The sequence below is a fragment of the Dasypus novemcinctus genome, chromosome 7, assembly GCF_030445035.2.
Source record: "Dasypus novemcinctus isolate mDasNov1 chromosome 7, mDasNov1.1.hap2, whole genome shotgun sequence".
NCBI classification, from domain to species: domain Eukaryota; kingdom Metazoa; phylum Chordata; class Mammalia; order Cingulata; family Dasypodidae; genus Dasypus; species Dasypus novemcinctus.
Genome location: NC_080679.1, coordinates 80,444,534 through 80,458,662, shown reverse-complemented (window position 1 = coordinate 80,458,662; position 14,129 = coordinate 80,444,534). Strand labels below are relative to the sequence as shown.

The window sequence follows — 14,129 nt, the reverse complement described above, 5'->3', positions numbered from 1 at the left end:
GTGATGAAAAGCCATTAGAGGATTTTGATGAAAGAATTAACATGATCTGACTTCCTTTTTAAAACTGAGATTTAATTCACATACCATGGACAGCACCCTCTCAAGGTACACTATTCAGTCATTTTCAGTCTCTTCACAAAGTTGGGCAATCCTTATCATATCTAATTCCAGAACATTTTCATCACCCCATAGCCACTAGCAGTCACTTCCCATTCTCCCTCTTTCCAGACCTTGGCAATCACTAATCTGCTTTCTGACTCGTTAGATTTGCCTATTCTGAACATTTCATATAAATGAAATCATACAATATGTGGCCTTTCATATGTAACTTACTTTTTACCTTGATCTTGCTGACTGCTAAGATGAAAATAGGCTGAAAAAAGGTAATGCAGAATCAGAGAGACCAGCGGGCCTGAAGTAGAGTGGAAGGGAGGTGGTGAGAAATGGTCAGACAGTGGGCCCATGCTGATAAACTGGGGGTGAGAAGAAGAAGAAAGAAGTCTGGTATGACTCCAGTTTTTGGCCTGAGCACCTGGAAAGACAAGAGGTAATGTCAATCGAGAGTATAAGATGACTGGAGAGGCAAGTTTGGGAAGAAACACCAGGGACTGGATTCTGGAGATGCTAAATTAAATCTGAGATGCCATCTTTGATTGAAGATGCCAGAAAGGGGAGCTGGATATGAACACGGAATTCTCTGGGATGGAGATAGAAGTTTGGGAGTTAGCAAAAGGCAGGCATTAAATATCATGAGATTAAATGAGAGCAAAGAGAAGATAAGGCGAGAGCTTTTATAAGATGGGAAAATAAAACATTTTGCATGTTGATGGCACATATCTAGTAAAGAGGGAAACAATGAATTGGAATTGCAGAGTCTGGAATTGCTGGGATAGGTTTCAGGGGATAGGATCAAACACATTTCTGTTTGTCAAATGTTTAAGAGTTAAAATATAAAACAACATCTGCTGGACAGGAAAACTAACTAAGGATAAGCTATGTTTTACCAGGAGAAACAAATAGCACCATCATTAAAATGTACCTGGATCCACTTTTGAAGGCTGAAGACATCAGATACATTGTATACAACGTGCCAGAGTCAGAGTTGAGCTCTGAGTTTGGAGTCTCGAGATCAAAGTTCAAGGATCACTACAAGTTTCAACACCCCAGATGTTTCTTGGGACCTCAGTTTTAGTCCATAAAATAGTGATTAAAAACAACCTATTTTGGTAATGGATGGTGGTGATGGTAGCACAACACTGTGAACATAACTAACAGCACTGAATTTTATACACACACACACACACACACATATTTTAATGTCATTAAAAGGGAAAAGTTGCATATGTGTTACTAGAACAAAATAAAATAACAACAACAATCTATGGGTCGACAACACAAAGTGAACCCTAAAGTATACCATGGACTGTAGCTAATAGTACAATTATAAAAACATGCTTTCACCACTTGTTACAAATGTACCGTATGAGTGCAAGATGTAAATAATAGGGTGGTATGTGGAAATCCTGTATTTGATGTATGATTTTTCTGTAAAGCCACAACTTCTCTAATAAAAACCAATTAACTCAGTGCCTTAATTGTTGAACATAATATGATTGACTTATTCTCTGTATAAATTGCTACTTTTATCATTAATAATTGCTCCCTTGTCCTATTTAATGCTTTAACACTATTAAACTCATTTTTGTCTCAATTAACACTGACACTTTCTTTCCCCTTCCCCTTCTCCTTCTCACTCCTCCTCTGTTTTGCATGTGCACTTCTCTGGTATGTCTGACTGTGCCCACTTATTTATTGACTCCTTGCATTCACTTTCTTTTGTATATATTTCTCACTAAAGTCACATTTGTTCAATGGGTTTTTCAAGGATTTTATAACTTACAGACAAGATGGAGTGGCGGAATTGTAATTGTGCAGCAAACAAAGAAATATAAGAACGAATTAATTTTACAAGGTACAGGGGAAATAAAGAAAAGAATGTTGGAATCAACCTGTTTGTCAAAGGAAGTTTCCCCAAGAGGGTAACATTCACAGTGAAGCTCCTAGAATGAGTTAGGTATCATCAGCAGACCCACCCCTGACCTTGATAGGAGAGGGGCTGAGCGCAAATGGAGTTGTCCCTCTCCCCCACCCTTCCCAACCCTGACTGCAGGACCCTGTTGCAGGAAATGTGTGGGGACATGCCAATCCACATGCCCAATCTTCCTCAGTCACCCCACCCCAAAAACAGAGAGAAAGGCCCATAAGGTGCTCAGAAGTAGGGTGGGGCCTTCTGGATAGGAAATTCTGGGTTTTGGAAACAGAGTTGGTCTAAAGGAAGAGGCGCACAGGCTCTCAGTGGGCATATCCCCTAGACCCTGCAAGACTCTCTGAGAGGCATATCTGAGGAGGGCCAGGGATGGTCCCATAAAGTGTGAGGAGGTTTAGGTTAGGATCTAGTTTCTTAGGCCTAAGATCAGTACTATTGTCAAGTGGTCAAAGAGAGGTAGATTCTGAGATGTATGCAAAAATAACAAAAGCATGGCACATTTGGGGAACCTTAACTATTTTAGCACACACACACGCAACTTTGTAATCGCTACCTTACAGAACTGGTGTGATGATCAATTGAATTTTGCAATAATTTGTAGACTCTTGGGTGGGAGGAGATGCATGTAAGGCATTTTAATGCTACTATATAAAGTCAAGCTGCGATGCCTGATTGTAGTCCAACATCCTACACCTAAGAATACTGTAGCTCCAAGAAGGAAAAGCAAGGCAAAGTGGGAAAATTTTTAGGTTAATTATTTAAGGCATGGAAAAACAGAAGCTTTCTGATTATTTTTATGTTTAAAGCATACACAATAAGTTGTACATGAACAATGACTTAACTTCCTCTCTTTAAAAATTCAACAACAAAAAAGCCCTAGTTTAGATTCAGAGGGACCTGGGGCAAAAAGAAGTATACCAAGTGTGACTTTGGGCCTGAAGCACGACAATGCCTGACAAAAGATGTGATCTAATGTCTGCACAGAAATTTCTTTTATTCTCCATCTTCCCCACCACCTGCAAAGATCAACTCAGATCAAAATAGCATCTGTTCTCTTGACTTCTTTCCCAATAAAAGTATTTATAGGTGTTTAAAAAGGGATTTTTTGATTTTTATTTTCACTTAATTAATTAATTTTAAATTCTAGCTCTTAGGTATAGGGACCATGGCTCTCTTTAAGAACAATACATCTTGCAGGTCATCTTGATGTAGCAATTACATTTTATTTCTTCAGGCAAACTAAGACGCAAAAGTGTGTGCTTATTTCTTCTAATAAGAATAAGAGTATCCGCTTTTACCAAGGAACTGTTAGCTTAACACAAAGAACACTGAGGTAGAATTTAAAGTAGACAACAGAGTTGAATTGACCTTATTTCTTGGCCTCCTTGTCCTATTTGCTCAGAAATTTCAGATGAGAACTCAGCAGGCCATGAGATCCCACCAGATTTTAAAGGAAAATGAGAAAGACAGGGCATAAAAGGATGGCGATTGTATATATAAATATAAATATATATATATGGCTCCTTATGTATGCCTGACTTGGCAGAGGAATCACAGCTTCCTTATGAAATTAATGTGTATATTTTCTATATAATTAATGGGAATAAGAGCTGAATTTTTTTTATTATAAAGGGATCTTTACGTCTTTCTGTTTATAACAGGGTTTATGTATCAATGGTTAAATACTGATTCTTTACTCCTAATCTCCCACTATAAAGCCAGTTACTTTCATTTAAATAAAATAATTCACTTTATAATATCTGCATTGCAGAGTTTCTAGGAACAAATTATGCTGATAAGCATGTATATCTCCCTCAACCTACTTCTCAGTCACATTCTCCAGATCTATTGGGGAAGGATTATTCCAAATAACTGAGTTTTTTTGTTGTTGTTGTTAAAACATATAATTTAAGGGGAGCAAGTCATTTCAAATGTCAATTTTTAATATTTTGAAGAAGGTATCATGAAAACACATTCCCTAATTTTATTTTATATGACATGATATCATTATAATTAACATAATGTGTTAATCTTGATTACTTAGGGGCACTATTTTTAATATCCAGTACTGGACTGCATTATAAAATCTTCATAAACTCAGAAGTTGAGGAGAATGGAACTGTTCACCTTCACTCCTCACCTTAGGTAGTTTCAGACACAGGATATTTTGGCTAAAATAACCGTGTCTTCCTCTTAGAGCTTTTCCACCTCCTTTATCTTGTCAGGAGGTTCACCAGCCATTTCTTGTTCCTATCTAGCAGGCTCTCCAATTCCATGTAGCTATTGGTTAATTCAAAATGAGGTCGAAAGAGCCAGGTCTTACAATAAAGTGAGGATGGTTCCATCCCTGGCGCTGCCATAAATCAGCTGTACAAACCACTGAACCTCCCTGAGAATCTGTTTCTTTATCTATACAATGAAAGAATTAGTCTGCAAGATGTTTCAGGTACCACCCAACATTATGATGAATATTGCTGATGGCTGGGAAAGTATCATCTAAGTTAGTTAGAACTGTGTCCAAAGAAAGAATAAAAGTATACCAAGAAAGGACATCAGAGGTTCCACTACTTTGCTGCATAGACATTATTATATCTTATTTTTGCTATGTCCTGAACTTTCAGTCTCAGAATCTTAATCTCCCAATAGAAACCCAGTTACTCTTTTTAAAATAAAACAGTTCATGTTACAATGATCTGCATTATAGAGTTCCAGGGTCTTCGTTATATTTCCAATAACCACCAATAACTGAGGTACCTCATAAAATAAATCATGTCCAGATAAATAAGACATAACTACATAAAACTTAAAAGCTTTAAAGAAAAGAAAATTAAACATGATTCTTAATTATATACTTCTTTCATATAGAAGATAAGAATTTAGGAAATTTTCAAAAATCTATAGGAGAATTATTCCTTTATGAAAATCTTTCTTTCTAAACACATTTCCATGTGATATATCAAAATGATACTGCATACTAAAAGATGATTTACCTATAACTACATCATGACCATCAACCAAGCCAGCAGAGAAGAGCTCCTGAGAAACGCCATCTGCCGTATCTGTTCAAATGTGAAATGAATATGTATTAGTAACCATAAAATAAAAATCGATAATCTGTACAATGCAAAATATATATTTTTCATTTACCAAAATCACCCACACATGTTTTAATTCAATAATTCAGATTCTGTCAGGAGGAAAAATCAGAGGCAAACTAAAATATGTGTTATCATGAACAATTTGCATTTTGCTATTTATTTAGCAGAAGTTACACAAATTTACTTTTTGAGTGTGTGAACTAAGAAGCTTTTGTCCGCTGGCTACTATCTGAATTAATCCTCAATGACACCTCTAGAAGCTATCTTACAACTGCTCCCTGTGATACTGCTTTTCTTTTTTGCCAATATTAATTCAAGCCATCATCAGTGCTTTTCTATCATTAGTAGCTACTGAGTCAGAATTTAGGGCAAAGGTTGAATGAGTAGTGTTTAATACACCTTTTATTTGGTACATTCTATGAGCTTGTTAGTATCAGAATGAGTTATCTAAATTTATATTATTAAGAAACTCCTTTAAAGTGACATTGCTCATTTGATTACAAATATTCATTCTCTTAGAAAATGTGGCTGAATAAAATAATGTAGTTCCCCAATAAATGACAGGAAATTAACAATCTCATAGAGATGGGACTAAACAGGCTGTAGCAAGTGAATAAACAGCTAACATTATTTAATTGAAAGGCTATGAATGCACCTAATAACACCAAGAAGTCTTTCTGAAGACTTTGTAAAGAGAATTGATAAACTACAATGTACCTAAAAGAACTGTTATACTCCCCTATGTTTTTATAAGGGCAATGACCTGGTCCCCATGGCTATCTGATATTCTCACAAGCATTCAGATCTGTAGCTGAATAAAAGGAAACCCAGCTCCGCAGCCAGTGACAACCTAGACTGAGGTTTGACAGAAGTGTCTTACAAAATCAAGTAACAGATGATAACGAACTGCTGAAGCAAACAAGGATCTATACCAAATTGCAGTTTGCTCTGCCAATGAGAACCCTCAACATAGCCTGGGACTCCTTCTTAATGTGTGCCTCACATGATGCAGTGACTATATAAGTGGGTTTGAGTGAGTGTGTGTGTGTGTGTATGTTTGCACAGCTGGAGGTGGAAGAGCAATTATCTTTCACAATTCTTGGGCTCTAAAGGGCTCAGTCCAATATCTGAGACACAGTAAACACTCCATAAATTGTAACTGTGGTGACGATGCAGCAGCCAAAGTTTATCTGAAATGTACTTTATACTCTTGTGTACTCTCCCTCTCCCTTTCATACATGGCCCTAATTCCCAAATGTCCAATAAAAATTTGAGAGCCAATGTATATCCTTTTACTTCCAGAGACATTGTGTAGTTTACCATTTCACTGATCCCGTTTCATAATGGAATAGAATATAATGAAATACATGGAAAGTCAATATAGAGGAATCTTATTAAGCTATGAAATTCCATATAAGGTAAGCTTATCTTGGGCCTTGTCCAAGAGATTTCATTGCCAGAAGTACAAGAATCACCTTCTAAAAGTCTGTCACTGATAAAATGATCTCATAGCATGAAACCTTGGGCAGCATCATAATGCAAAGTTCTACCATGAAAGTGATTTAGCTTTATAAAGTATGTTGGAACGTTTTACCTCGTAATCTCCATCTTCCTGGAAGCTATCCAAATCTTCAGGAAAAGAAGTATATTGAATCAAAGTGCCTACTTAGTAGGCACCTGACACCTAGTAGGCACTCCCTACATTTCCATTGACTGATTACCTGTTAAGTCATTTGGATGTGTCACCATCACCTCTAACATATATATTACATTTGAATAATAAGCTACCATCCCAGAATGCAGTTGAAAATGGAATGGTCAAACAAAGCCAAATTGAATGCTAGCACTAAAACAAGACCAAAGCGACTGACATTCCCAAATGCCTCAGGCATACAGCATCTCTTACTATTTTTAGGATTCCTGGGCACATATGTTAAAATGGCAATTGGACCATGCTGGGAGGCCAAAATGGGAAATGTTCTGTGTCTGTGTGAGTGCATCACGAGTCAGATATCAGTAACAGTTTAAGACAAAGACCTGAAGATAATTGTTTCCTTAGCAATTTATTTTTAAGCTGCTTAATATTCCTGATGTCTAAACAAGTTTAGAAAATCATTTATTAATGTCTGATTTCCAGAGCATAGAGCAATGCAAAGGGCTTATTCTCAAATGGGGACAGAATATTTTATATGTTGATATTATGTATTTTATGCCCTTTATACATATTCTTGTGTATATACTGCACAAACAATGTGCACGTGTAATGTGACAGCACGGGTCTTCTGCAGACAATGCCCGAAAGGCAGACATGATCAGTAATCCCAGAGGTACAGTGAAAACCACATGGCACTTCTGTTACTAAGCGGCCAGCGCTCTCTGCCCAGTTATCATCAGGAAACCAATGCTATGATTTCTGTCTGGGCAAAAAAAGCAATCTCACAACAGCAAATGATGCTGCCAAAGCAAGCGCAAAAAGTCCAGAAATGCTGAGGGGGCCACCTTATCCACAAAAATCCTCACCTCAGAAATTCATTTCTTTGTTACTTCTTAAAATTGACTTTTATTGCCATAGTCAATTTTAAACAATCAGATGAACAGAAACAACCTTAAAATAAGAATCTATTCTTCCTACTTACTGTACTTGAAATATTTATTGTATGTTTAATAAGATTTTATCCTAGCACTGCCTTGTTAATAGTTCCATTTTATGGCAAAACATATCTTCTTGATAATACCAACTGGACTTGTCCAATTTCTGAGATGCACTCTAAATTGTCAAAGATGGATGTCCCCAGAAAGAAAGGTCAATTAGGAAAGTAATGACCTATTTATATTTATTTTGTAAAAGATACTTTATACATCAATTTAATTCAAATATACTGAAAATCATTAAACGTTTGTTCTTGCAGGGGACTAGAGACCAGGGATCCACGATTCTATTGTTACATATGATCCAGGAACATATTTTGTTTTGTGGTAATGTTTCATTTTGTTTTTTAAAGCTGAATATGAAAGTATTTAGATAGGTATAGATTCCTTGGTTTCCTTAAGTCCCCACCATCCATTTTGGCTTTCACAGACATTTGAGCTTACAGGTGATAATACAGGGAGGTCAAATAGGTACAGTCTCTGATCAGAGGTCAAACTAGAAATTCCTCATACTTCAGGACTTAAAAAAAGTTCAGTGTATACAATTTTTTAAATCAAATTAAAATTTATGGGGACTCCCATACATAAAATAAATAAATGCAGAATGTTTTTAGCTTACATGTATCAATAAATTCAAACTATGAATATATTTTTAAAGGTATTCAATGTGATTATTGATGTGATTTATATATACATGAAAATCTGAAACCAAAAGTCATAGAAAACAGTCTTAGTATTAAACTACTGTTACTAGCTGCTTACTAAAAGTAAAAGCATCTGCTTTTTACTTCTTTTCATTGTTTTGGTTGTAAACTAAATAAGGCAAGTAGTACAGTTTTTTGTTGTTAACTTTGTGGTCTCTGGAGACCACTAATATGTTATTTATCTATTAATTAACCAAGATTACTTGTGATTCTCCTGCATGCCAGACTCTCTGCAATGCTGGGGATATCAAGACATAATACAAGGTTCCATGACCCCCAGGCATCTGGGAGTTTCAAAAGCAACCAGTCTAGCTTATTTATTCGTGTATATTTGCTGTTTATTCATGTATATTTGCTGTGCAGCATGTGGTGTCACTGAGATTCATGCAGTCAGTAGTGGTTTGGTATAGAATCCCAGCAATTACTGAAAATCTTTCCTTCCTTCCTTCTCTCCCTCTCTCCCTCCCTTTTTCCTTCCTGACTTTGTTTTTAGAGAAAGCATTTTTGAATAGCAAATTATAACCACACGCTTGTAATCAATTTCTGAAAAGCTCTTTGTGGCAGTAAAATAATAATTTCATTACCTCTTCCTGGAGTAAACTCAAATCGTATGTCATTAAGTTCCTTTCTGGAGTTTCTGAAATACATTATATATAGCACATTAAAATCTAATGAAGCAGAGTTTAATCAAACTAAACGTATTCCAATTTTTACAAGATGCTACTAATATGTAGACAGTATTTTACAGTTTTGGGTTACCTCCAAATTATTTCCTCAAGTGGACAAGATAGTTATGATAATAATAAAGGAAAAGATTTGTTTTATTGATTGAACTTACCTTATATAAACATGCTGTCACAAAAATTCCAATAACAAAACAGCTATTTTAAAATATGCACTAAATCAGTAACCTTAAATCATAATAAAAAAAAATTCAGAAGCCTTGAGGCTATAAGAAATGATATTCAGTATATTTTTCATATTTTCCTGGAAAAACAGTATTTTATGAAATCATTTTTTAAAAATGAAATAAACAGGGAAGGTAGTCAGAATGATAAAGTTCACAATAGCACTATACATTAAATTATGCAAAAAAGGGAAGTGGATGTGGCTCAACTGATAGAGCTTCCGCCTACCATACGGGAGGACCTGGATTCAATCCCTGGGGCCTTCTGGTGAAAAAGAAGAAGAGAACGCGTGCCCGTGCAGCAAGCCAGTGCCCACATGAGTGCCTGTGTGGTGGGCCAGTGCCCGCACAAGTGTCCGTGTGGTGAGCCAGTGCCCCGCGCAAGTGAGTCATGCAGCAAGATAATGACAGATCAAAAGAGAGACAAGGGGAGGGTCAAGGTGAAGCACTGCAGAAATCAGGAACTGAGGTGGTGCAATTGACAGGGAACCTCTCTCCCAATCACGGGTCTCCAGGATCGAAACCGGTGAAATTCTAGAGGAGAGGAAATGAGAAGACAACACAGATAGCAAAAACAAAAAACCAAAAAAACCCAGCAGGGCAGGAAGGAGGGGAAGGGGCGAAATTAAACAAAAGAAATAAATCTTTTAAAAAACATGCAACAAAATGTCTACAATAAGGTATGCCTTTTGTAATATAAAAATGTACCTAAGTAGAAGGAGTCCTATAAACGGTGTGCAATTACCCATATGTAATATATATACTCACATATACATATGTAAATATTGAATCAAAAATTAAAATGGCACAGGGGAGATATGAAACAACTAAATTCCTGATAAGAGATGAGTTTCCATTCACATTAATTTCAAGAAATGATAAGGGGCAGTGAGCTATAATTAGATTTTTCCTTTAATTCTCATCAGAACACTAAAATATTATGACTAATTTTCAACAGATGCTAGAATGAAAGTTAATAAAAACACCTTAAGACACTGTGGTAGGAAATATGAAACTAATTTCTGGAAGCAATTTCGATCCTCGGAGCTATAAGCTCAGCTGCTGGGGGTCTCCAAGTCAGCAACAGGGACGGCCTGATTTCCAAGTTCCCGAACATGCCCCCACTGCTGCTGAGGAGGCAGCTGGATCAAATCCTGTTTCATACACCAGCTTTGGCTCTGAAACTCTGTGTCTTATCTTCTGCTCTCCAAGAATAGTGCCAAGTCATGACTCCCGTCTCTGGGCTTTTGGTGCACTGTCTGGTCTTGGTTCCTTATATCCTAGCCCATGATGGTGTGAAGAGGTCCAGAAAGATGAAAAGGGTTTGGTATCATCTGAAAGCAAACCCTCCTTCCAGAGCCTAGAAAAGGTGGCCCAGTCTACCACCTTTCCAAAAGCAGTACAAGAGAAATTAATGCTCAAGAACTCAAGAGACACCCAAGCCCAGGCCCTGAACCACTTTGATCTTCTCCAAAAAGCTCCAGGCCAGTGTCTTGGCTCTGGCTCCCCACCTTGACCTTAGCCACTCTCCCCTAGGAGGTGGAATGAGGCCAGGGGGCATTCAGCAACTCCTATAGCTGTGCTTCTTTTAGAGATTTCTGAGAATCTGAGAATTGTGAATAATGGGAATTCTTACCGAAAACACACACACACACACACACACACACACACACAAACGGACACATGGAAAGCAGATGTGGCTCAAGCAATTGGGTTCCTGACTACCATACAGGAGGTTCAGGGTTCGATGTCCAGGGCCTCCTGGTGAAGGAAAGCTGGCCCATGTGGTGAGCTGGCCCCGTGGAGTGCTGCTCCACACAGGAGTACTGCCCGAGCAGGAGGGTTGCCCCACACAGGAGTACTGTCCTGAGCAGGAGTGCTGGCCCACGTGGACAGCTGGCCCAGCAAGATGATGCAACAAAAAGAGACACAGAAGAGAGATAATATGAGAGACAGCAGATCAGGGAGCTGAGGTGCCTCAAGAGAATGATCACCTCTCTCCCACTCTGGAAGGTCCCAGGATCAGTTCCTAGAGCCACTTAATGAGAATATGAACAGACACAGAAGAAAACACAGCAAATAGACATAGAGAGCAGACAATGGAGGGAGGGGGGAGAAACAGATAGATAGATAGATAGATAGATAGATAAATAGATAGATAGATGATAGATAGATAAAGATAGATAGATAGATAGATAGATAGATAGATAGATAGATAGATAGATAGATAGATAGATAGAGATATTTTAAAAAAAGGACACTTGACCTGCACACGAAATGTTAAGACAACTGTCGAAGGTTCAAAGATCATTTTGCATCCCATATTAAACAGCCCTACCCTGGGGTTGGAGTGTGGCATCAATAATCAACACCTGCAGTGGGAGGTCTGTTTGCAAGTTGCATTGTTTCAACATCCTGCATATCCTTGATAAACTAACAATCACCACACATTTACGGTGCTTTCATACATATCGGTGGTTCTTATCTGTTTGTCTTGGCTCTACTTTACATTTTTAAAAAGTTTTGAGGACCCCCTAGAGAGCTTTTGGTTATATGGGTTATATGTCTATCAATCTTTACTGTATTAGAAATTAAAATCAATAAATTTTATATTTACTAATTTATATGAAAATGACAATAACACATTATCTATTAACATAAAAATATATATTTTTTAAAAAATATTTCCCCAAACAAAAAAATCAGTGCAAAAGACACACTGTTTTATGTTTTTATATACCTCAGTAAGGACTGGCTTAATAGAAGAAAGCTGGATTCCTATATTTGTTTCTGCATCTAATTTGTTGAAAAATAATATGTCATATAGTCAGCCACTGGAAAATTCCACCGTATACATGTGAAAGAATGAGGATGAAAAAAGCAAATAATTTCTTAATATTATGAAAATAGTTTTGACTTTTTTTTAAGGTATGTTCAATGGTTTTTCCAATTTTACAAAGTTAATGAGTGGCAGAGTGGAGTCCACCAATACTATAATGAAAACACCTAGTACAAATGGAAATGCTCAATTTCTTTTCACATTTGTGGGGAGAAAAAAAATATTCTCCAAAACATCCCATGCTACCATAAAAAGATCATCAAGCGTTCGAACACTGCTCTAATAGCCTTGGTTTTGTTGGTTTTGTATGCTATGCATCAGCAAGGTTGAATTAGTATAGCCAAAGCAATCCAGTAAGAAAAAAAGATCACTAGGACAGCAGCATTCATAGCATATTTAATAATGAAATGACAGAAGGGAAAAAAGCAAATTTGATTTGAGGTTAATTTGTGTTACCCCTTGGGAAACAGACTTGGCCCAGTGGTTAGGGCATCCGTCTACTACATGGCAGGTCCACGGTTCAAACCCCGGGCCTCCTTGACCCGTGTGGAGCTGGCCCATACGCAGTGCTGATGCGCGCAAGGAGTGCCGCACCATGCAGGGGTGTCCCCCGCGTAGGGGAGCCCCACGCGCAAGGAGTGCACCCGTGAGGAGAGCTGCCCAGCGCGAAAGAAAGTGCAGCCTGCCCAGGAATGGCACCGCCCACACTTCCTGTGCCACTGACGACAACAGAAGTGGACAAAGAAACAAAACGCAGCAAACAGACACAGAGAACAGACAACCGGGGTGGGGGGTGGGGGTGGAATTAAATAAATAAATAAATCTTTAAAAAAAGAAATTTGTGTTACTCCTTTCCCCTCTTTCTTCTGGCAGTCTCATTTAAATTAGTTTGTTCTACTAGATTATAAAGCACATCATGAGAGGCAAGGTATATGTATCATACCAAAAATATCATTTGGCACATCCTCATGCTTTAAATATTAACACCACAAAAGTAATATCCAACACTCATAATCTCTATCTGTACCAACTGTACCTCGAGTTATTGAGGCTGCCTCATCAAGTCATTCTTTCATTCTATAAAAACGCTCATCTTTGAAAAGATCACAGTGATTGATTGTGAGCAGCAGACTTGTCCCATCAAGATGAAATATAGTTGGAAAAATGCCTAATTGGATCTAACTACTGAAGGTCATCCTTTTATAAAGGATTAATCTCGTCAGACTCCTACTTACCACCTTTAATTGAAAGTACATTACTTTAATTGATAGGGCACAGGATACTCCTGGTTTCAGAGAAGCTCAAAATAGGTATGATTTAAGGTCAGAAACCAAGTCTTTACAGAGGTGATGTTAAATACTTGAGCTTAACAGTTTCAAGACTCAGACTTCCCTTTGATAACTCAGTAAAACCCTTTGAATCTTAAAATAAAGACCCTTAAATTGTGTAAGGCACAACCCCTTACTGCTCATTATATGTATATATATTGCATCACAAATGAAAATGCCTACAAGGGCCAGGCAGAAACTATACTATTATTTTTTAATAGGTGATACAATCACATGGTTTAAAAATCAAAAGGTACCATAGGTTATAGTCTGTTAAAACAAGCCCTCTCACTCCTGTCAGTAAGCTACCTAGTTCCCCTGACAGAGGCAACTAGTGTTGTAGGTTTTTTCTGTATCCTTCCAGGGATTTTATACACAAACTAGCAAACCTAGATACAATTGCCCTTCAGGCTGTTTAATACAAATGGTAGCATACTATAATCACTGTTCTGCGCCTTGCCTCTTGTGATGGTTAATTTTATGTCAACTTGGCTAGGTTCTGGTGACCAGTTGTTTGGTAGATGTGATTAGAATCTACAATCAGCTGACTTTAAGGC

The 14,129-nt window shown here is 37.5% G+C and overlaps 1 protein-coding gene across 1 annotated transcript in view; it reads right to left on the bottom strand.

Annotated features, from left to right (window-relative positions):
* Nucleotides 1-14,129, bottom strand: part of STK39 (serine/threonine kinase 39) — a 296,619-nt gene that overhangs the window by 55,385 nt on the left and 227,105 nt on the right. The window contains exons 15-16 of the mRNA XM_004484199.4: nucleotides 9,083-9,135; nucleotides 5,038-5,106 (exon numbers count right to left, since the gene is read on the bottom strand). Coding sequence (XP_004484256.1) covers nucleotides 5,038-5,106; nucleotides 9,083-9,135 — 122 coding nt within the window. The remainder of the gene's footprint in view (nucleotides 1-5,037; nucleotides 5,107-9,082; nucleotides 9,136-14,129) is intronic.